Here is a 23,401-nt window from a genome sequence, read left to right as displayed (position 1 = left end):
TTCAGGAAGTAGAACTAGTCGGTGCGGTGTGGATTTCGAGGTTGTCTGTTTTTGTTCCTAAACAAAGTGCGAGTCATCGCCCAGTGCATCCATAGGAAAAGGTGTAGGGGCTCGTAGCCACGTCTATGGCTATTCTTTGTCTGTATACATAAGATCGGTTTTAAATTGACACAAAATGGGACCAGGTTAGAATTTTCTAGAAAAGCCGAACAGCGAAGATTATATGCTTTCCGTGCAGGGCTACCAGCGGCCCGTTGCCGTGTCAAGAAGCCTCGCGCTGAACTGAGTCGGGCTCGCGAGTCGCTAGCCATTGTTGGCAAGAGGGCAGCGAAGAAAACGGCCGCCTTCCAGCTAACTGCTGACAAAATGTGAGTGTCATTCTTCATATACGTACGATTCGGATTCTTACAGCGATATGCTGCCATGTGAAGTAGTCAATTTGCGTTAATCTGACAAACCCGCATATTTCCTTGCCATCACTACACCAAGTGCCATCGCAAACACCGGTGGAGTTCCATGATATAGAAGCTAGCCTAGCAGCTAGCAAGTAGCCTAGCCAAGTGAGCTAAGGAGGAAGCTTCTTTTACATTGTAACGGAGAGATCTTTTCTTTAGAAGCAGCAAGCACAGTAGTTGGTTACATTGACACTAGCTAGCGTGTGTCGACCTTCGCAACGTTTAGTGACAACCTCACACAATTGATAGTCGCCTGGAGTTAGTGAACCATTTAATCTGTGAAAATGTTTTGTATGTAATCTAGTAAGTCATTTTGTTTTGTTAATCGTTCCGTAATGTATGCAGACGTTTTCTCAGTCGTTGTGAATGTAGCTACCGGTGAGTGAGCTAACGTTAACGTGCATAATGCTAGCTTGCCGATGTCAGTGTGAATTCTGAATTCCCTGACAACGATGCCGATATGACATGTTAGCTGGTGTGTTTACTGCGAAATGTATACAATGGACCACGAATAAGATACTCTTTCCTTGTGTGGTGATATCATAACAGCAACGATGCGATAGCCTACTTTGTGACATTTGTTTGTACACTACATTTTGTGTACACAAGGCTACAAAATAACAACAGTCGGTGATTTTCAATCCTATAATGAAAATTGACGTTATCGTAGAACTGGACTTTTTTTTTGACATATTGACATTTTTGCACAATGTAATGGTTAACGAATCTCTTCCCGAATGGAAGTTGTTGCATTGACACCATGGAAACGGTACCTAAAAAACCTCATGTAACTTGTGTTCTCGTACTTTTTTCTAATTGGAAAGAGAATAAATGAAGTGTGTTTTCTTCTGGTTAACAATTTGTATGTGCACAGGCAAATACGTTATGAAAATGTCAATTTAATCATAAATTAATTATTTTTAAAACATTTGCTTGTAGGCCTACACATAAATACAGAGAGGAAACTACCTGTAATTCACCTCCTTATCAATAGTTTCAGATCCTTATCAGCCCTCCTTTTGGTTCTTTGATGTATCACTTGGACACTAGTTTCATTAACTGAGCCTGTTTGCCACCCCCCCCCCCCCCCCCCCCCCCCCCCCCCCCCCCCCCCCGCCCCCCCCCCTTGCAGCCCCCTCCTGATTCTGTTCTGGGAGTGTTCTGACCCAAAACGTCGCCAAGATAGCTGGCCCGAGCAGGAAGCGGCACAGCTCAGATCCAGACCCCAGCGGCGGCAGCAGCAGCAGCAGTGGGAGTGAGGCGGGCGACGCACGGCCAGTGAGTGGCAAGTGGCTGAAGATGGCCAGCAGCAGCAACGCGAGCGGCTCCAACCCAGGGGAGACGGGTCGCAGGAGGGCCCAGCGCGGCGGTGGAGGAGGAGGCGGTCCGGACGACACCGGCAGCACCAGCAAGAAGAAACAGAAGGATCGGGCTAATCAAGAGAGCAGGGAGGCCAAACGTGCTGCTGCTGCCGCTGCCTCCTCCTCCACCACCACCACCACCACGGCCTCAACCAGCAGCACAGAGACCAAGAAAGGTGAGCCGCAGAGAGATGGATGCCTGTGACTTGAGCAGTTGACGACGCTGTCAGCTGGACAGTCTTGTGTCTCCAGGCCAGTGATGTGTTGTTGTTGCTGTTGCTGTTGCTGTTGCTGTTGTTGTTGTTTTGCATCATTTATTGATATTGCAGAGGGAGGGGGGTGGGGATTGAGTGTTGTGAGTTTTGCTAGGGATCGTGTTTCTAAGCAATCCAAGACCTGCATACGGTACATGACAGTAACGTGGGATTTTTCCTCGCTGTGTTTTTCTGTTGGATGGGAAATTGTGTCTCTCTTCAGTTGTTTGTGAGTGGAATGATGATGGGCTTTCTAATAACGAGAGCACTTCTCCGTTCATGCTAGGGATGCGCGATGCCACTTTAAATTTAAAAAAACAAACGATACAAGTGTGTGTACATTAATGTCTATACTTAACGATATCGAGTACCAATACCAATACTTTTACCCTCAACATAGGGTTGCTCGATTATGACAAAAATCAATATCACGATTGTTTCAGTCAATATTGATATCAATATTTTTAGACGATATTAATTGTGCTAAACAATTCACAATCTTCCCTCCCTTCAGCAGTTGCAGAAACACACATTGGTGTTCTGCATGAGTGTTGGGGTAGCAAGTCTGCTTTGTGCTCGCAATGGCTCAAGTGGAGGGGAATGCATTGCGCTTAGCGTAACCTACCTTTTGGCAGTGTCAGACAAATGACAAAAATATTGTTTCAAATTGATATTATGACATTTTATATTGTTTGACCAATATTGATATCACGATATTAATACGATACATTGCACAGCCCTACCTCAACATACAATGAAAATAAATGCACAATCTTGGTTTTTTTACCTTTTGATATTTGTTTTAATGTCCATTTGGATGTAGATTTAAATGTTACTACCGGTAAATGTATGAGGTGGCGCTATTTTCTCATGCTGCTTTCAAGTCAATGGAACGTGATAAGATGGTGCCTTTTTTGTGTAATAGTAGTATCGGTGCCTGGTATTGGCAAGTGTTTGACGAGTACAAGTATGAGTACAATGAGGAAGTATCGGGGCCGATGCCCATACCAGTATTGGTGCATCCCTAGTTCATTCCCTTTTCTTTCTGTGCGACTGCACTCCTCTTTTTTAAATGGACTTCTATCTGTCCGGGTCTCCACTCTCAGGTGATCAGTGTTCACGCTTCTTGTGTGCGTTTCTCGAAACCATAGTTGTTAGCCAGTTAGCAACTTGGGTAGTCGTCAATGGGAAATTGCATTGCAAACAACAAAGTAGCTAACGTCGTTAGCAACTATGGTTTCGAGAAATGCACCCATTGTTTGTGAAGCCTGCAATCTATTGACTGGCAGCTCTGCAGCAGTGCGCCGCGCAGCGCACACAGAGATCAATAGTCTGCAGAGACCAAACTCAAAAAAAGGCGCAAGTCAAGTCCTCTTGTCTCCCTCCCTCCCTAGGGTGTGTGTTTGTGGCTGAGGGCTATGCGGCTAAATGCCTTTCATGGAAAGCAAAGCAGGGCAACGCAGCCTTTGATGTCCTTGCTCTGTATTAATACACAGCCCACACTGATGAAATCAGCGGTCATCTGCAAATTGCTTGGTTTCAAGATTAGCGCTTATTTGAGCTTAATCAAAAACGAGAAGGCATATGTTGGGTGAATTATCCAGAGTCAACACAATGGTAATTAACTCATAATGGTAGTGTTTGTTTGTTAGTTTGATGTCGTCTTGGCCTACATTTTCCTTCGTTGCCCTGCTGTAATGGGTAGCATATCTGTTTGTAAAAATGGGTTTAGTTTAGCCTACATTTTTTCTGAGTTCACCGTGGGCTTTTCGTTGACATGTCAATGTGGTGGTTGCTTGATGTGCACACAATGTGAGATATTCTGTGCAGGTCCACGTCCTATTCCTTTGAAGTGTGTAGTAGTGTAGAACCCCTCTGTAATATCCCATCTGAAGCCCTTATCGGTCTAAATGCTTCAGGCCAGTGAGTGGATGGCATTGTGAGAGCAGAAGAGATACAACAACTCCGCTCAGCTCAGCACAGCCTGGCATGGCTTAGACCTACAGTAGCCTACTCAGCCCCTGAGGTGCTCAGCTTGGGAGAAGTGCTCTGCTCACATACAATGTACTTGTGTGTGTGTGTGTGTGTGTGTGTGTGTGTGTGTGTGTGTGTGTGTGTGTGTGTGTGTGTGTGTGTGTGTGTGTGTGTGTGTGTGGTCGTAAGGATTGTAGAGAGAGCGAGAGAGAGACAGACACACAGAGACAGACACAGACAGAGACAGAGAGATAGCTTCTAACTGAGGAGGGAACTGCTCCTTCTGACTCTAAGTGATTCTGTTTGGGACGTTGATACGATCCCATGGGCAGCCATATGTGTTTACAATGCTGCTCTTGTATCAGCAGATGTTAAGCCCAGATTACAAAAGAACATGAGCCCGTTTGTGTGTAAGCAGCACAGGCTAATGTATAGATGAATGATGGCCTGGTTGTGTTGATTCCTTCTCTCCTTCTCTTCTTCTCTCAGTGTTCCCTGCTGCTGTGTGTATGTGTGTTGTCTCTGTCCCCTGTGCAAAGTCCACATAGCGATGGAAAAGCGAAAGTGAAAGCAACCTGCTGATATCCTGTCTTGATTTTTGCCCTGCTGCATGCTGATTGTTTAGTAAGATTAGCAAAGGTTGGCTTGAAGGTTATATTGCACTTATTTGTTGCTTATTATTGTATACTAGGGTAGGTTTATGTTTTACCTTGCATTAGTGCTGCACAATTAATCGAAAATAATCAAAAAATCGTGATATAATCATGGCAATAGTGACCTACCTTCGAGAGCACCCTTGAAGCCAGAACATACTGACAGGCTGGTGTTTCTGGCCAGAAATCTGTTCACCTAAGTTTCATGCTATTGCCTTTTACATATAATTACAATTCATTTTATTTTGCTCATCCCGTATGTCATTTCTTGGCTATATTTCATTTTGTTATATACTTTTTTTTTTAAATGGGCAAAAATAAATAATCGTGATAAGTAATCGTGATTATGATTTTGACCCAAATAATCGTGATTATGATTTTTTTTCCATAATCGTGCAGCCCTACCTTGCATTATTCCCGGGAATGAACTTGCTTTCAATCAGCGGCGTGGGAAGCTTATCGCACACTTGAAATTGTGATGTAGGAGGAGATATTGCCTCAAAGGAGCTTTTTATAATTAACTGATATTATGCACTGGATGCCCATTCTGATTTAGGAAGACTACTGTTAGGCACTTTTAGAAGCACAGAATTTCCAACATGGGTCTGCCTCTGTCACATATCGTCACTGATATGCGGTTTCTTACTGTGAAAATTCACTGGCTGGGAGCGGGAGATGCATCTCTGTTGGCTTTTGTCCTTAAGTAGTGTAAGGGATGGGCACACATCCAGTAAAACAGGTAGAGGAAGAAGGAAAAATCTGCACACTGTTGCTGCTCACTGATTTATTCAACACAACGTTTTGAACTCATGCGGTCTTCATTCTTGTGTAGATTTTTCCTTCTTCCTCTATGCTTTTGTCACTGGCTGGGAACGGGAGGGAGATGTCACCTCTGTTGGCTTTTGTCCTTGGGCTTGCTGCATCTGCAGGGCCGGGTGGATTGAGGACGGTATCCATCCACCTGACCAGCCCAGCCCAGCTCAGCCCAGCCCCTGCCTCACCCTCTACTGTTATTGAGTTACACCTCCACCTCCACCACACCGCATGTAGCACTGTCAATAAGAGAATGTCAATAAGACTGTGCGAGTAAGGGAAATGTTACATGGAGCGCAGAGCCGCAGACCAAAATGTTTTCCCTGACTTTGTTACCCTTTTTGAAAAAAAAAAAAAAACCCTTTGTTTTCGATGACCTCATGATCCCAGTGAGGCGATGCTGCTACTGTCTCTCAGCCTGATTGCTGCAGAGTTGTGCAGTGGTGGTTAGGGATGTGTTACAGTGTGTGAACTGATATGGGCCGCTCTGGCTCAGGACTGCACTACACTGCACCGCACCACAAGCTCTTGTCAAGGTCGGCTCGGCAGCGGATCCATTGAGGCGGGAGTTCTGTTGTATTCTGTTTCTGTGCGGTCCAGTCCTCTCCTGCCCTGTCTTGCCTTGCCCTGTCTGGATAGACTCAATGCACCATAGGGAGAGTTGGGTCCTTTATGAATCACTCACTTCACCCTCTGACTCTGAGCACTGCACCAGCTTAAATCTCCTGTGTTTGCCATATCCTTGCTGTCCGTGCTGTGTCCCTAAAAGTTTACCTGAGTGCTCTGTCCCACTATTTGCCCTTCAACACCAACTTCCAGGAAATGCTTTCATTACTTGTCCTCGTTTTTTACCCCTGCACACTGCATGGATGCACAGGGACACTGCATGGATGAAGTTTAACAGTTGACAGCTGTCTACAGCTTGGTGACCGAGCCAGTGGACTGTGCTGATATGTTTTGTCCAAATGTGACACTACTGGCCCAGTCGTGGCTCAATCGGGTGGGCACTAGACTGCTTCCCCGGCGACAACCTCTCCTGTATCTTTCCCCCACTTTCCTATCTCTCTCCAACTGTCCCATCTCAAATAAAGGCATAAAAGTTCAAAAGATATCTTAAAAAATGACATCATTCATAGTACTGAGAGTGCTCTGTGTTTTGTCATTTTAAGCTACTTGATTTCTTTATTGTGTCTATCGCACCTCATAGTGCCCATACCAGAGGTGCAGGAACAAGCCACACACATTCATTTATTTACCACATAGCTAGCAACCAGTTTTTCCAGCTAGTTGCCATTATATTAGCATTTCAAAGCTTAGTACTTAATAAATAAGGAAGGAAGGAAGGAAAGGGAAAATGATGACGATTTATTTCTGAATCTTTTATTTGGTTTGTACCATAAGTGGACTTGAGTATGTTTATTAATATTTCTAAGTAAACACAGGTTTCCATAGGGGTGCAATCTGAGTGTACCAATGCGGGCGAAAAAATACTTACCTCTGAGGGCGGAACACGTCATGATGCTAGAATAAACAACTGTACCTACACACTTCAATAAGACCTGTCCTCAGCTGTTAGTCTTCTGTTTGCAGAGGTTGCTTCAGAGCCAATCATTTATACTGTCAAGCTGACAGCACTTAGAAAGAATCGTCACTCGCTCTGTAAAATGGAATCGAACCCCGGAGACGGTCCATTGGCGCTCAGTACTGAACACGCTAGCAGATGGTTCCCCCTGTCGCTAACCAATGTCAGCTGGACCATTTATTGCACCATAACATTAGCATGAATCATAGTAATGCCACCATTACGAGACATTTTATGAAGCACGTTTTGTTTAAATGCAAAATCTGTGAAATCCCTCTGACCCCCTTCTTGTGTCGTTAGTTCGCTCAACTCTCCCTTTTTTTGGCGTATTGTTCCCTCTGAACCAGGTGTTGTGTTTCGCTTCCATTGCCTGTCTATCATTTGAGGTGAAAAGCCTTAAGCAGTGATGCTAGTCATTTCCATAGCGTGTCATCATGGTGTTAAGTAGTAATGGCAGAGCACTTTACTGTGAATGATAAGAAACTCGGCCTATTGATGTGTAGATGACAATCAATAGCCTACTTCAAAGGTGCCACTCAATCATATAGTGGTAGGTAGGTGCTGTAGGTCATGCTTACATTTCTTGTGCTGCATCTATCCAGCATAGCTATTCATTTTTTGGGGCGTTTCATTCATACCATATTTCATATGAAACTGCACACTAAAGTCTGCCGAAACGTTCAATAAAAAATCCCTATTGTATGGACAACAAGAGTGTGCGGTATCCTCTCTCTGAAGTGAACAAGTACCTGCTACTGCCCCTCTACCCCTGGTGTGCGTTGGCTTTCTCCTCCATAAGATTAGCTCACTTCCACCAGTAGCTGGGCTCCGGCCCAAACGCGCGACAAGTGCAGCCCTCCTTACAGCTCCCAGTCCCAGAGTCGCTTGCCTCGGTTTTGTTTTGCTTCTTTTTTCCCCCTTTCTCTTTCTCTGTCTCTCTCTGTAAGCCCTGTCCCAGTTTTCGCGGTGGCCAGGACTCTGAGCCTTTTTCTCTAACAGGGTCAGAGTGATGAACACAGACTCAGGAGACCTCTGTGCTTGGCCAGTGTCACTGTCAAACGTGCGCACACACACACACACACACACACACACACACACACACACACACACACACACACACACACACACACACACACACACACACACACACACACACAGATTTGCACTTCATATCAGATTTGAGGCTGTTGGCCTTCGCACACGCACATAGGCACACACACACACACACACACACTCAAACTAAGTCAGTATATGGAGGACACATGCACACGACATGTAGGGACCCAGTTGTACACACTCAATGACATATATTCTGCCTCACGTGCTGGCATGGTATGGCATGGCATGGCTTGGTGCTAAATGTGTGCCACGCCACTGGGAGGTGTTGCAGTGAGAATGGTCATCATGTGTGACTGACCTGTTGCTAAATGTGTTCCAGAGGGAGGTGTGGCAGTGGCAATACTGAATACTGATCATGTGTGACTGACCTGTTGCTAAATGTGTGGCAGTGGGAGTGTTGGTGCCCAACGCGTTCTGCCTGCCTGATCCGTTCCCTAATGACTTTCACGTTATTTTGCAGCCGCCAGAACATTAACACAAAGATAGATGTTATATATTTTTATTATACCTTAACTTTATATCGTTGTTTCACATCAAATGCCGTTTGTCGCTGTAAATAACGTGATATTGTGCTCTGAATAGTTAGTTGGTTAGCTGACCAGTTGGTGACCTTATTTAGCGTTTCTGTGATGGTTCTGTATTATTATAAAACAGACAGTTTAAAACCCAAACTTCCTCCTGCAAAATAAACACTTAAAACGACAAAGTAAAAAATTAACGGAACAGATCAGGCAATTTCCCTTCCGTATACGTCATACTGCGCATGTGCAGTGTGCAAAGGGAACGGATCGGGCAGGCGGAACCCGTTGGGCACCGTCAGGGAGGCGTGTCAGGGGCAAAACTGAATACTGATCATGTGTGACTGACCTGTTGCTAAATGTGTTCCAGAGGGAGGTGTGGCAGTGGCAATACTGAATACTGATCATGTGTGACCACTGGCCAGGGTCGCCACTAGGCCTAAGCATAGTAAGCAGATCGCTTACGGCCTCAACCACTTTGCCCCCAAAATTGGGGCCTCCTAAATTGAGATTGACTAAGAATATATTATTATTATTTATTCATGAGGGGTGCCTCTTGACCGGTTATGTTTAAAACCAGAGCAGCGGCCCTGTGCGTGACTGACCTGTTGCTGGCGAGGCGGTAAAACTCAAGCACTAAATGGAGAAAGCCGCACTCGCAATCTCAGTCTCATTATTTTGAATCTGACGCTCATGGTGGCTTGAAGGGTCGAAACCGGTTTGCTTGCGGACATGGTGGTATAATAAATAATATAATCTCATAAAAATATTGGAAGACTGAGCTTGTGAGTGCGGTTTTCTCTAATTTAAGTTGATAGTTCTTTTCAAGCGCACTAAAGTTCATTCTTTTCCATTAGAAGTTGATCACGGCAATCACTGCTACACTGCTACAACTCCACCAGCCAGCTGTAGGGTGTGGTGTGGAGCTGCTCTGCACTTGATTTCGCGCTGACCTTTTCATGGAACTGTGTTAGAGTGTGTGTGTGTGTGTGCGTTATGAATGTGACAACTGCAGAAGTGAAAGTGATCATAGGTTTAGCAGGGCTCAGTAGCCTGATCTTGGAGTGGCGTGCACACATGCATAAACTCTCTCACACACACACACACTCTCGAACACCCCCTCACTCCCTCTCTAAAGCCCAATCTTACTGGATGGGTTTACTTGGCGTTTGCTGGACCTTGACAGAACATGCTAGTGCGATTGTGCTTAGTTGAACTAGCACTCTTTTATTGTTGGACATGATAAGGAAAGGTAATGTTGTCCCATTTTGTGTTCCTCAGCATGGTATTCCTTAATGCCAGCTGGGACATATTTAGGAGCTTTGCTGCATTTAAAAAAAAATCAGATTGTTTTGATCTGTTTGTGTTTAGATTCATGTGGTTAAGTAGTAAATTACTTGTAGCTGTTGTGTAGTCTTGCATGGCCTCGAGGTTTTTGTGTGTGTGTGTTTCTAGAAGTAGGGCTATTGGGCTATTTATTCTGACAAGCAAAGTCTAGGCTGCCAATAATAAACACCAATAGTCTTTGCTTTTGTCCTGTGGTCGGTTTTCTAAGGCGCACGTGTTTCCTGACTTGTGTATGTATCATATAGCCTTGCGCAACCCCATTCCTCCACCATGTGCTCAGAGATAGTAGGCTACCTACTGCGCCTGCCACAACATGGACTGAGTCGGTATCTCTTAGTCTCAAGTTGTCAGTACGTCATGTTTTGTTACGTACCCCTGTTCTCACAAGAGTTTGAAATGCAAATTTGTTGGTTGGAACTGGGTGCTTTTAACTGTTCCTTTCAGTCCTGTAACCTTAACCTGGATTTTGTTGTGCAGTGTTGTTGTTCATGAACTTCATGTATTGGGGTGTTTTGTTTTGTCTTGTTGCCACCTTTCTTGTTTATTCCACCCTCTTGATTGGTGTGGAATGTTGATGTCATTATGGATTTGATCTGGCTATTAGCAGAACAGTTAGCACAAGATTGGATATCCCCTCTGTTGTCCGGCCAGAAATAAATTGAAATGGATTGACTTGTATGCTGCAGTATGAGTATTGTACGTGTTTTTTTGTTTTGGTTTTTTAAGTATTTTTGGAGGGCTTTTCAGCCTTTATTGGTTTTCGTGAGACAGGATAGTGGAGGAGAGACAGGAAGTGAGCTGGGAGAGAGAGATGTGGAAGGACCGGCAAATGAACCAGACCGAGAATCGAACCCGGGTCGGCCGAGTGGTAAACGTGTGCCCTACCATATCAGCCACGGTAGGGCCAAGAGTATTGTATGTGTTTAACAATTGTGTGTGTGTGTGTGCGTGTTTGTGTTTCCACAGATGTGTTTTGGGACTGGAAGCAGAATGCGGACGAGGTGATCGTGAGGCTGCGCTGTGGGGACGGGGTTCTGAAGGCTGATGATGTCAACGCCGCGTTCTCAGACACCGCCTGCAGAGTCTGCTTTCCAGGTGAGCACCGCTGGAGGAATACTCTGCTCCACTACACTGCAAACATTTACAGTACATTAGGGCTGCAAATTATCAGTTAATTCATGAATTATGAGTTTATTGACCTTATTCATTGACTTGCCATTACTTATCTCCTCCAAGGAGGTTATGTTTTTGGTCATGTTGATTTGTCTGTCTGTATGTCTGTCTGTCTATCTGTCTTCATTTGTCTGTCTGTCAGTAGGATAACTCAAAAAGTTATGAACGGATTTGGATGAAACTTTGTGGAGTTTTTGGAAATGACAAAAGGAACAAGTGATTAAATTTCGGTGGTGATTTAAGATCACGATCCGGATCGAATACTGATGTATTGATTAATGTGCATTGTCCTAATCAAATAAATGGAATGAATTGTTGTATCTTCCCAGATGGCTCGGAGTGGAGCTGCCACCTGCACTCTGAGATCGAGGGCTCGTGCAGCAAGGTGCTGTTCAAGGAGAAAGGCAACACCCTGCAGCTGGTCATGAGCAAGAAGATCCCCTTCAACACCTGGCCCACCCTCACTGTGAGTTACTACACTACACTAAACTACACTACGTGTACACTACACCCTTCAACACCTGGCCCACCCTCACCTTCAGTTACTACACTACACTACACTACACTACACTACACTACACTACACTACACTACACTACATGTACACTACACCCTTCAACACCTGGCCCACCCTCACCTTCAGTTACTACACTACACTACACTACACTACACTACACTACACTACACTACACCCTTCAACACCTGGCCCACCCTCACCATGAGTCTACACACCACCACTACCACACCACATTACACTACGCAACACTACACTATACCACACCACACAGGACCACACCACAGCACACCACACCCTTCAACACCTGGCCTTTTGATCCAGAATTAACTTAATTTAATTCAGAATAAAACCTAATTCCACTTTGAAAAGGTAATGTAATTGCTTCACAATTTGGAAATTAAATGAAAGTGCAATGTAAAGTCAACAGAACTATACTGGATTATTAATTCCAGCCAATATGCTAATGTGTTTGATTTTTGGATCAAGTACCATAGTTTTGATGATTTCTGTATTTCTTTTGTCATTTGTGTAATCATTAATTCCAAATGATGTTTGTTTGGATGTAGTTACAGTATGTTTGAGCATCTGCTGTCCTTCATGTCAGTAGGAACTAACTTGGTTTTGTGTTGTCTTAAACTTCCTCTGCGTCCAGAGAAGCAACATGGAGAAGGAGCCGGTGAACATCAAGATGGAGAACGGTAAAGACCACTCGCTCATCATCAGCACCTCAGACTCCGCCCCCAAGGCCTTCTCCCAGCCGGCCACGCCCCCAGGGGGCTCGGGTGGTGGCGGCGAGCAGAGGCGCGGGAAGGGCGAGCGCGGCAGCAAGCGAGGAATGAAGAACAAGGGAGCGGGGGAGAGGGAGAGGGAGCGGACGGAGAGCAGCGGCGGTGGTGGTGGAGGGCCAAAGCCATCGGACAGCAGCGTGAAGCCCACAGGAGCACCACAGGCACCCAAGGCCGACCCCTCCACCACCTCCACCTCCACCCCGGCAGTGCCCAGTGCCAAACGCACCCCGCGCACAACCAAGTCCCCCAAAGCCCCGTCATCATCCACCCCGTCCAACACCTCCACTACCACCACCACCACCACCACCACGTCAGGGGCCGCCCCAGCGAGGGAATCCCAGCCCAAGGGCTCCGTAAACGGGCAACAGGCCAGCTCTGCTCCTGCTGCCACCCCCATCACAACAGCTACAACCACCACCACTACGACCACCACCACCACTACTACCATCAGGGACAACAGGGTAACAACGCCAGGCAGGGGCCGCGAACAAACACCTGCTGTGCCGGCCCCAGCCGCGGTCAGCAGGGAACCGGAACGTAAGCTTCAGGTGAGACACTCGATGAAAAAATGAGGGATGTTTGGTGTAAAACACCTTTCATACTGTTTCAGGCTGACCATTATTCTTTCCTGCACTAGTTACTTCGGAACTTAACCCTCTAGCTACCAGAATTTTTTTTGAATAGGCCGGAATCCTACCAGGAATTCTAAGGGAAAATTGACATTTTGGTCATATTCTAAATAATGTCAAATAACTCGAAAAGAAATGAAAAATTACTTTCATATTAAAGTAGAGAAAACACACTTTCAAATGGTATATCATTTATGGATAATTAATTGTTCAGTATTCCCATAGAGTGCCTTTGATGTGGATTAAATGATAAAAATGTGATAAAATCCGATATTATCTAGGCATATCTATCTATATATCTATATATTTAGGCCCATCTATCTATCTATCGATCTCTCTATCCATCCATCTATCTATCCCTCCGTCTATCCATCCATCCATCCAGGGTCAAAGTTGAACAATGATCATGTGACGACAACAAATGTCGTTCACCCAAAAGTCCTGTTTTCAAGCGGTATAACTGTAATGGACTACACTAGCTAATAATGTTTGAACTAAACCATGCCAAAGATGTGTAAGGATAACCGTAGAAGTGTCCGCGATAGCAGACAGGCATGAATGGAGCTCTAGGAAGTTTCCCCTCCCAATGTGGCACAGGTAAGACGCGCCAGGGCATCACCGACTTTGACCGGAATTGAAGTGCTACAAACACCACGTTTGTAGGCTATTATTGGAAGTTAGCATTCAACTCAACGTCTTCGCGCACATTTTTATGAAGGACAACGTGGAGTAGTAACAGCCCTTGACTGCTTTGCCAAAGCTGACACGCAAAATGAGTAGCCAATTGTTCCATGCTGCGCTTCCTTCACGGCGCGCCTGTTACGCAGAGCTGTCACTGTAAGTTGTTCCAGGAAACTAAGATAGTTGGATACCAACATATGGTTTGACTCTAAAAACACACAGAAGACAGTTTACATTTTTAATATGTAGCGTGTAGACATCGGCTGGACAGTTGTGTTCGCTATTTAGGACCATGGCAGAACTCATCACAGTTGAACACCATCTCATAAGCCTAATAAAACAACTTGATCTAAAAATAGCCTAAATAGTCATACACATGTGCTGTTGACCATGAAAATAGATCGAAGAGGGTTGGAAGTTTTCATATTTAGTGTATATTGGTTGTAGAAACAGAATGGTTGTGTTTGTAGCCATCCAATCTCGGACGGCCGTCATTTGAATTGACGGCAGATTGCCAAATCGCATAAAGCGGCGCATCTCGTAATAAAATCTAAAATACTGAAAAATAATATAATATAAACATATAGTTTTTATACTGAAAGTATATCGAGGATGGTCTGTAATATTGAGCTAAAGTGTTTGAAAGCTGGAAAAACTGCATGATGACGGCCGTTCAGCTGTATTTTCATATGAAAATATTCCGGCCGGCCGCGGCCGTTCTGGTACAGATCCAGCCGGACGTTCACGGCCGTTATGGTAGCTAGAGGGTTAAAGGGACACCGTCCCATTTTTTTTAAATAAGCTCATATTACACGTCTCCTTGAGTTAAATAATTGAGTTTTACCTTTCTCCTGCACTTTCAACCGTTCTCTGAATATGGCAGTGCACATTTTAACCCCATGCAAGCAGTTAACATTGAGTCCTATGAGACCAGCTGGCGGCTAATTGGTCTCATAGGAGTCAATGTTAATTGCTAGCTTGGAGGTAAAATTTGCACTACCTTACTCAGAGAACGGCTGGAAGTACAGGAGAAATGTAAAACCCTATTATTTAACTCAAGGTGATGTGTAATATGAGCTCATTTCCAAAAATGGGACAGTATCACTTTAAGTTCTTTCCTGCAAAGCCACACGCATACCAGGCTGTAAACTTTTCCTGCAAAGCCACCTGCATACCAGGCTCTAAACTTAACCATATGTGACATGTGTTATCCGGATGAACCTGTTGACGCTCACATTGTCGTCGTGGTTCACAGGGAAATCAAGTACAGGTATTTTCTGGTTTGCATCACAAACCAACTGTCCAGTTGGCTAATGCTCAGACTTGCGGCAACCACTTCGAGATTAGGTGCGGGAGCGGGCACTGCCACGGTTCTCTGACGGGCACTTACTGCCCATGTCGCTTCAGTTAACTACAGTCTATATAAATGCAATGTACAACAGGGTTATACATGTTATACGCAGTACAAGTAAGTACACAACGGCTGTATATGAAATGTAAATTTGCAATGCACTCTCAAGTGCTAACTTGATATGAATCATATCAAGGTAGCACTTGAGAGTGCATTGCACATTTACATACCTGCAAACTCGTCACCTTTTGGTGACAGTCACCTTTTTCCCTAACCTGACTCTTGCGCAGATGGATTGTCATCCTCACGAAGTGTAACGAAGATGCACGAAGCACTAGGGGTCTCGCGAGAGCCAGGCTACTTTTTCCCGGCCAATTAGGTCATTCACGTGAATCATGTAGAACCGGAGAGATTTTTTTTTGGTGGGGGGGGGGGGGGTTGTCACCATTAAGAACACTACAAGATTGGAATAATGTTGCTTGCTCTGATGAGTCTTGATATCTACTGCAACACTCCGGTGGAATGGTCAGAATATGGCGTCAGCAACATGAAAACATGGGTCAACCCTGCCTTATATCAATGTTTCAGACTGGAGAAATAGTAGGATAAGGATATTTTCTTGGCACTATGTGGGCCAATTAGTACCAATTTATCTTTGTTGGAATGCCACAGCCTACCTGAGTAGGCAGTGCAGTAGTTCTGAAGGGTCCGATGGAGACTGTCACCTTTTTTTCTTTGACGAGTTTGCAGGTCTGTATGATAAATCTGTTGAACTTCAAACAGAACGATGACAGGCCACCCTGGACACACATTTGGGAAATATTATGGGCACAAATTTCTCATCCGTCTCTGTTTATAGTACAGAATACGCTCTGCAGTGTTTCAATAATGACAATATGCTAATTTGAGTTTGTGCATACTGTAGTTGGTCATAATAATCTGAGTCATCATTGACCTTGACAGGTGGAGAGAGACGATCAGAAGTCAGGCCAGTCACCTGTGTCATCGGGGCCCAGGCTAGATTCACACAGCTCTCCTGCACCAGTGCGGACCCCCAGCCCAGTCAGCACCAGCACCAGCACCAGTCAAAAGCCAGAGGCATCCACCACCAACGGCCTGACCCCTCATGGAGAAGGCCAGGGGGACAGGAACGTCAGCTCTGCCCCAGAGAAAGACCCCGCTGAACGGGTACAGACACCCAAAGTCCAGCAGCAGCAGCAGGTCCAGAATCTGGACTTGGAGAGCACCTCCTCCACCACCAATACTACGTCATCAAGCGCCGTCACCAAGGATGAGGAGTCGACGGGGAAAGGAGGAGGAGGAGTAGTGGAGGAGGAGAAGAGGGACAAGTCTAAGGAGGAGCCCTCGGAGAAGAGCCAGGAGGAGGAGGAGAAAGGTGAGCGGGTAGTAAGGCTGGTTAGACTGGGGAAATATTCATGAGCTTATTTGTAACATGATGTGCTGTTTTTTTTTCAGTGAACAACATGTTGCACTTTTGCTTCATCAGGTTCACTTTGTTAGTCTGTTAAAAAAAAAAAAAAACGGGAAAGATTCCAATTCTTTCTGTGTTTGGCAGTGATCGGTGATTGGTCAATCATGATTTTGGTAATCGGTGATCGGGCCAAAGAAGCTGATCGGAGCATCTCTAGTCACAAGAGTGACTGTTATGCATGTTCTGTCCAGTGACTGTTATGCTATGTCCTCTCCAGGGCCCATGGTGAACCTTCAGCTGGTAAAGACTATATTGATTCATCCTTTAGGCCTATAGTGACTGTTATGCCATGTTGTGTCTCTGCAGCTCCAGAGCCCATGGTGAACCTGCAGCTGGTGAAGAATGACTCGTATGAGAAGGGGACAGACCTGATGGTGGTTAACGTCTACATGAAGGGCATCTGCCGCCAGACCTCCCGGGTGCTCTTCAGGGAGCAGGACTTCACACTCATCTTTCAAACCAGGTCAGCCCCAGGTCACAGGTCACCAGTCTCTTCCTCTTAGAAAGCAGCTTGCGGCCCTGCCATGGCCAACCAGTAGGGTACTCGTCTGCCATGCGGCTGACACAGGTTCGGTTCCCGGCCCGGGTCATTTGCGATCCCTCCCCATCTCCCTCCCCATTCGCTGTCCACCTCTCGAGCTGTCCTGTCAAATAAAGTCGTAAAAGACAAAAAAAAAGAAAGCTGCATGCACGCCGTGCGGAACAGCATAAACAACATGAACACGCACACACACACACACACACACACACAGTCATACAGAGCACTGTGGCACAGTATAAACAAACACACAGTGAGAACTGCACACAGTGGCACGGCATGCACACAGTGTGGTTCACAGGGGAATTCCATATTAATATGGTGTGGATTTTTGTATCGTGGGTGGGAGGGATTTGGGGAGAGAATTGTATACTGGGCTGTTAAACACTAGGTGCTACGAGATAAGGGGGGGAATGGATTAAACAAAAATGAAACTGAAATAGCTGTACCTTGAAGGTTTTTGCTATCGATTTTTTTTTTTTTAGTATATTTTAGCCAATTTTTATCCAAATAGTCTGTTAAATCTTCAAATTGTGTATTCTGACTTAATTTTTTCTCCTTTTTTTTCACAGTGACCCCAATTTCCTGCGCCTTCATTCTGATTGTGGACCAAACACTGTCTTCAAATGGCAGGTTAAACTCAGGTATAAGGCCCCTTCTTTTCTTTTCTGCCTGGACTGAGCCATTTTTCTGTGACAGCTATTTAAGTGCATGTCGTTGTTGTTTTTGTTGTTGTTGTTTTTTAACGTGTACACAGATGAATGTAAGGACCATTCCTGGGAGTGTGCGTGCGTGGGCGCGCTCGTGCGCTTGTGCGTGCGTGTGCACATGCTTATGTTTCTAGCTTGTCCCAATGCCCTGTAGCGTTTAAAGGGGGAATCCGTATTTAGTAGTTGTGTGTGTGTGGGTGTGGGTGTGGGTGTGGGTGTGGGTGTGTTGGGTGTGTGTGTGCAGGAACCTGATCCAGCCCGAGCAGTCCAGCTATGCCTTCACCCCATCCCGCATCGACATCACCCTGAAGAAGAGGCACAGCCAGCGCTGGGGGGGGCTGGAGGCCCCCGCTACACAAGGTCTGCTGCCAAGCTTCGAGTTGGCACCGCACCCAGCATGTCTACCTATTGGTAGAACACACACACGCACACACACTGCACTACACACACGCAGAACACACACAGGTAGAACACAGACACACACACACACACACACACACACACACACACACACGCAGACATACAATACACACACACAGACACACACTACACACACATATAAACACTACAGACACACTAGATGTGTACACACTACAGACACACACCCCCACCCACACAACCACACACACACACACACTACACACACACACACACACACACGCACCACAACAGATGCAGTTCACTGTGTCCTTGACAAGTGGTAAATAAGCAGAACCCACATGACTGTTGACCCCTGTCTTCCTGGAATATTTAGGAATACTCTGAAGTAGTAGTTCTGAATGTAGTTTTGATCGTTTTTGATTTAATAGGTGTGACTGTTTTTGAGATCTTATAACGGACTTACTACACAACAAGAAGGTCCACAAATTTGACTGAGTTTTCACACTCCACTATTGGAGTATTGCAATGCACTCTGAATGTGTGCTGCATTCTGCACGCCACGGACATGTGCACACGCGCTTGCTTTGCTCTGGTGTAAATGTAGGCCAGCACTTGTTGCTGAACACCAGTGGCACGGTCAGAACCAGTAACCTAATATGGTGTCTAGTCAGTCCCCCACCGTGTGTGTGTTTGTGTGTGTGTGTGTGTGTGTGTGTGTGGGTGTGGGTGTGGGTGTGGGTGTGGGTGTGGTGTGGTGTGTGTGTGTGGTCCCTGGCTGCACTATCACATAAGATTTATTTACTAACACACACACACATTTGAATACTTTTATTTGGATCACAGCCCATTAAAAGATATACAGATCCAAATATCACACACACACACACACACACACACACACACACACACACACACACACACACACACACACACACACACACACCACATTTAGTAAAAGTGAACACTCAATATCCTGAAGGTTTCATCAACAGTAGAATGAATGCTTTCTTTCTCATACAGTAAATAAGACATACTGTTTTAGTATACACAGGTTCGTCGTGTTTGTAAACACGTGCTGGATCTCAAATTGTGCACTTCGGGCACTATGTTTCAGTGCGTAACTAATACGCCATGCGCACTGAAAAATGACAACTGAAGTGCACAAGTGCACAATTTGTGATCCAGCAACGGTGTTGTGAGGAGGGGTAAGACACTGTCAGCCAACCACGTGAGCTAATTTTTTGACTGACAGCGGTTTCCAACAATCAGAGGTTGAGCTGTGCGCAGCTAGTTTCGCGCAGTCAGGTTAAAACAAAAGTTTAGAACCCATGTATTGTTTGTTTTGTTGTCTGTAGGTCGGCGTTTTCATTTGCGTTCCTCCTTTTTCTCTTTTGAGTTCGGATCCCTAGCTTCTAACCACAAGCCCCATCCTCCTCTGTTTAAGGTGCAGTGGGGGGCGCCAAGGTCGCTGTGCCCTGTGGCCCGTCCACCCTCGACAAGAGCCAGCCGGGCAGCAGCCAGCACGCGCTGCCCGCCAAGGAGGAGCCCCGGGCGGGCGAGGAGAAGCCCAAGCCCCCCCGCTCTGCAGAGGACACGGGGATGGAGGCCGTCGTCCCGCGCACCGTCACGGAACACGTCCCCATCAAGCAAGAATCCACCCTCACTACGGTAATGGAAGACCTTTTGAAGATGCTGTGTTTTCTGTGAAGTTTGCATCAGCAGTGAGATTAGGCCACTTCATAACGCAGACTGTATGTGAATCTTGGTTAATATGTGTGATGAAGAAACTATTTGCCAGTCAGTGACATAATTTCCAGAATATTTCCTCAGTATTCCAACATTAGTATGGTGATAACACAAATGATGCTGCTGCTAACCCTGGCATTTTAATAAAAACACCAGAGACATTTAATAAAATTGTAACATCGTTATGTAAATGCCCCAAAAGCACTGTATGAATTAGTTTAGGTCATTTGACTCTTTTAGATGTGAGCTATGCCCCAGGATGAGCCTCTGGCCCTCATGCTTATCAGCGTGTGTTGATAAGGAAGAGATGGAGACAGGAGCTTGCTGCACAGCCTGGTACAGGCCTACGCAGTCGAGACTGACTGCACTACACAAAGTTGAAGTGTAGTGTAGAATATCTTAGTGTAGTGAAATTATGTAGCAAGTGAAATCAACATCTGTTGTAAATAGTGATGTTAATGCGCTGTAGCAGAGACTGCTTAGAATGCAGAGAATGTAACAGAGTCTATTCTTGTTAGGGATCCATTCCGCAGTATCTGAATTAATTGAAATGCATCTATACTCTTTCTTCCCTTTATCTGTTTTCTCTCCCCCTCTCTTTCTTTCTTTCTTTCTTTCTTTCTTTCTTTCTTTCTTTCTTTCTTTCTTTCTTTCTTTCTTTCTTTCTTTTTCTGTCTTACTTTCTTTATTTCTGTCTTACTCTCTTTCTGTCTTACTCTCTTTCTGTCTTACTCTTTTTCTTTCTCTCTCTCTCTCTCTCTCTCTCTCTCTCTCTCTCTCTCTCTCTCTCTCTCTCTCTCTCTCTCTCTCTCTCTCTCTCCCTCCCCTCCCCATCCCCCTCTCCATCCCCCAGCCTAAGCCCACCTGTATGGTGCAGCCTATGACTCATGCCCCGCCCTCGGCTGCTGAGCGATGTGAGGAAGAGGAGGAGAAGAAGGTGTGTCTGCCCGGCTTCACCGGATTGGTCAACCTGGGCAACACCTGCTTCATGAACAGTGTCATCCAGTCGCTCTCAAACACGCGCGAGCTCAGGGACTACTTCCATGGTGAGCATGCTCTGTTGTAGGAGTGTAATAATAATAATAATAATAATCTGCACTGTATGTATCAATGCTTCGATCCTACGGCCGACAATCGTATTGTATCGTATCATAGGGCATTCTTAAGTATCGAAAATAATCTAATCGTATCATCATGAAGGCTGACCCCTATTCTGTTGTCTCTTACTACTACCGCTTCTCAAGGGGCGGTGGCTTGACAGCCATTTAACCCATTGATGCCTGATATAGCGTTGCGCAACATTGGCCCTGGCGCCTGGAGCTGCATTACGCAACATTCAGGCTCATGAGTTTTTAGAAAACTTTATTAAAAATCTCTGTTGCTTTGAGATGAATGGACACATTCTAATGAAAGATGGGGGTCTTAGCTTTTAAATGCAACTTAGTGCATAATGCATATTTGTATGTGCTTCAGAAGCTGAGATATTAAGGTTTTTATAGGCTGAGGGCAGCTTTTCTTAAAAAGGGGTCAGGCATTCAGCACCCTTTTTTGCAGGTGCCTTAGGCATCAATGGGTTAAAACCAATGATTATAAGACGGTCATTGGTCAAGATACCAAGATTTCTACCAGTTACACAACCCATAGGCTGTTTCGCACTCCCAAAGCTTTCCTTCAAAGTCAAAGTGTACTTTATTGTCATTATACAGTATACTGAGTGGAGGTGCAAAACGCACACCAGAAACAGAGGTGCTGGCAACCAGTAAATACACTTGCAGAGGAAGGCCGACAGGCCGAAATGTTGTCACATTAAAAACTTGTTTATTTAACTCGAGAGTGTGCGGCACTTCTCTCCTCCTGCAATTATACAGTATACTAACTGCACTTTGTGTTGTGTCTGTTTCTGTTATCGAGTATTTGTGTTCTGACCGTATATCCTCTGTGCTCTCGTCTCCATGGCAGACCGGGCGTTTGAGACGGAGATCAACTGCAGCAACCCTCTGGGCACGGGCGGCCGACTGGCCATCGGCTTCGCTGTGCTGCTGCGGGCGCTCTGGAAGGGCACACACCACGCCTTCCAACCATCCAAACTCAAGGTACACACACACACACACACACACCACGCCTTCCAACCATCCAAACTCAAGGTACACACACACACACACACACACACACACACACACACACACACACACACACACACACACACACACACACACACACACACACACACACACACACACACACACCACGCCTTCCAGCCATCCAAACTCAAGGTATGGGGATATGGAGTAATGGACACACACACACACACACACACACGCACATACACTTCGCCTTCCAGCCCTCCAAACTCAATGTATGAGTCTGCTCGTAATGGAGTATGTAGAAGGGGGTAAGGATCTGCACACTGCTTGCAAAAGACTTAATTTATTGGGAGCTGTTTTGATCCCCTTCCCATGCAGCCGATAGTGGCGAGTAAGGCGAGCCAAATGTATGTCTAACCATAACTGGTCTCTAAGGTTTTGTTGTTGTGGCAGCTTTTTATAAAGCTATTTATTATGAAGTTATTTATTGACCCTTTGCCCCTGCAGGCGATCGTGGCGAGTAAGGCCAGTCAGTTCACGGGCTACGCTCAGCACGATGCTCAGGAGTTCATGGCCTTCCTATTGGACGGACTGCACGAGGACCTCAACCGCATCCAGAACAAACCCTACACAGAGACCGTCGACTCGGACGGACGACTGGACGAGGTACACATTCACACACACACACACAGATACCTGCACGCACGCCCGGAAGCATGCACGGAAGCACAAACACACATACAGGACACCCACATCCACCTATGGATACCTGCACACACACACACACACATAGGATACCCCCCCGCACGCATTCACACAGACTTGAAGGTGACCATTTGATAAAACAATATTTTTTTTACGACTTTAGCACCCAGGCATCTACCAAAAACACAAACACACTGTCATCCAATTGCATTTTCCCATGAACAGTAAGTGATAGTTTGTGTTTGTGTTTGTGACCTCATAGGTGGTGGCAGAGGAGGCTTGGCAGAGACACAAGATGCGTAACGACTCGTTCATCGTGGACCTGTTCCAGGGCCAGTACAAGTCCAAACTGGTCTGCCCCATGTGCTCCAAGGTGAGGCACCGAGCACTCGCACACCCAAAGAAACATCTAGTGTAGTAGAGTAAGATACCCCATACCGGTCCCCGCCTACACAATGTCAAGCAGTGCGCTCAAGTTCGGTCTCCTAAGGGGGCGTTGTCCCCTCCTCCTTCTTCTATTTTTGTGGTGT

The 23,401-nt window shown here is 45.7% G+C and overlaps 1 protein-coding gene across 6 annotated transcripts in view; it reads left to right on the top strand.

The window, feature by feature from the left end:
• The window catches only part of usp19 (ubiquitin specific peptidase 19), a 50,362-nt gene continuing 26,961 nt past the window's right edge, over positions 1-23,401 (top strand). The window contains exons 1-14 of one of the 6 annotated variants that reach the window (XM_063207947.1): positions 1-368; positions 1,588-1,992; positions 11,043-11,171; positions 11,579-11,715; positions 12,419-13,102; positions 16,179-16,611; positions 17,014-17,170; positions 17,818-17,889; positions 18,200-18,315; positions 19,787-20,004; positions 20,936-21,128; positions 22,042-22,175; positions 22,674-22,832; positions 23,134-23,244. In XM_063207947.1, coding sequence (XP_063064017.1) covers positions 1,755-1,992; positions 11,043-11,171; positions 11,579-11,715; positions 12,419-13,102; positions 16,179-16,611; positions 17,014-17,170; positions 17,818-17,889; positions 18,200-18,315; positions 19,787-20,004; positions 20,936-21,128; positions 22,042-22,175; positions 22,674-22,832; positions 23,134-23,244 — 2,781 coding nt within the window. In that variant the 5' untranslated portion in view covers positions 1-368; positions 1,588-1,754. Of the gene's footprint in view, positions 369-395; positions 834-1,587; positions 1,993-9,871; positions 9,982-11,042; positions 11,172-11,578; positions 11,716-12,418; positions 13,103-16,178; positions 16,612-17,013; positions 17,171-17,817; positions 17,890-18,199; positions 18,316-19,780; positions 20,005-20,935; positions 21,129-22,041; positions 22,176-22,673; positions 22,833-23,133; positions 23,245-23,401 lie in introns of those variants that run through there. The other 5 variants (XM_063207945.1, XM_063207950.1, XM_063207949.1 and 2 more) reach the window with 5 other exon arrangements.

The sequence above is a fragment of the Engraulis encrasicolus genome, chromosome 10 (genome assembly GCF_034702125.1).
Source record: "Engraulis encrasicolus isolate BLACKSEA-1 chromosome 10, IST_EnEncr_1.0, whole genome shotgun sequence".
In the NCBI taxonomy this organism is placed as follows: Eukaryota; Metazoa; Chordata; class Actinopteri; order Clupeiformes; family Engraulidae; genus Engraulis; species Engraulis encrasicolus.
This window is presented reverse-complemented; position numbering and strand designations above follow the sequence as displayed.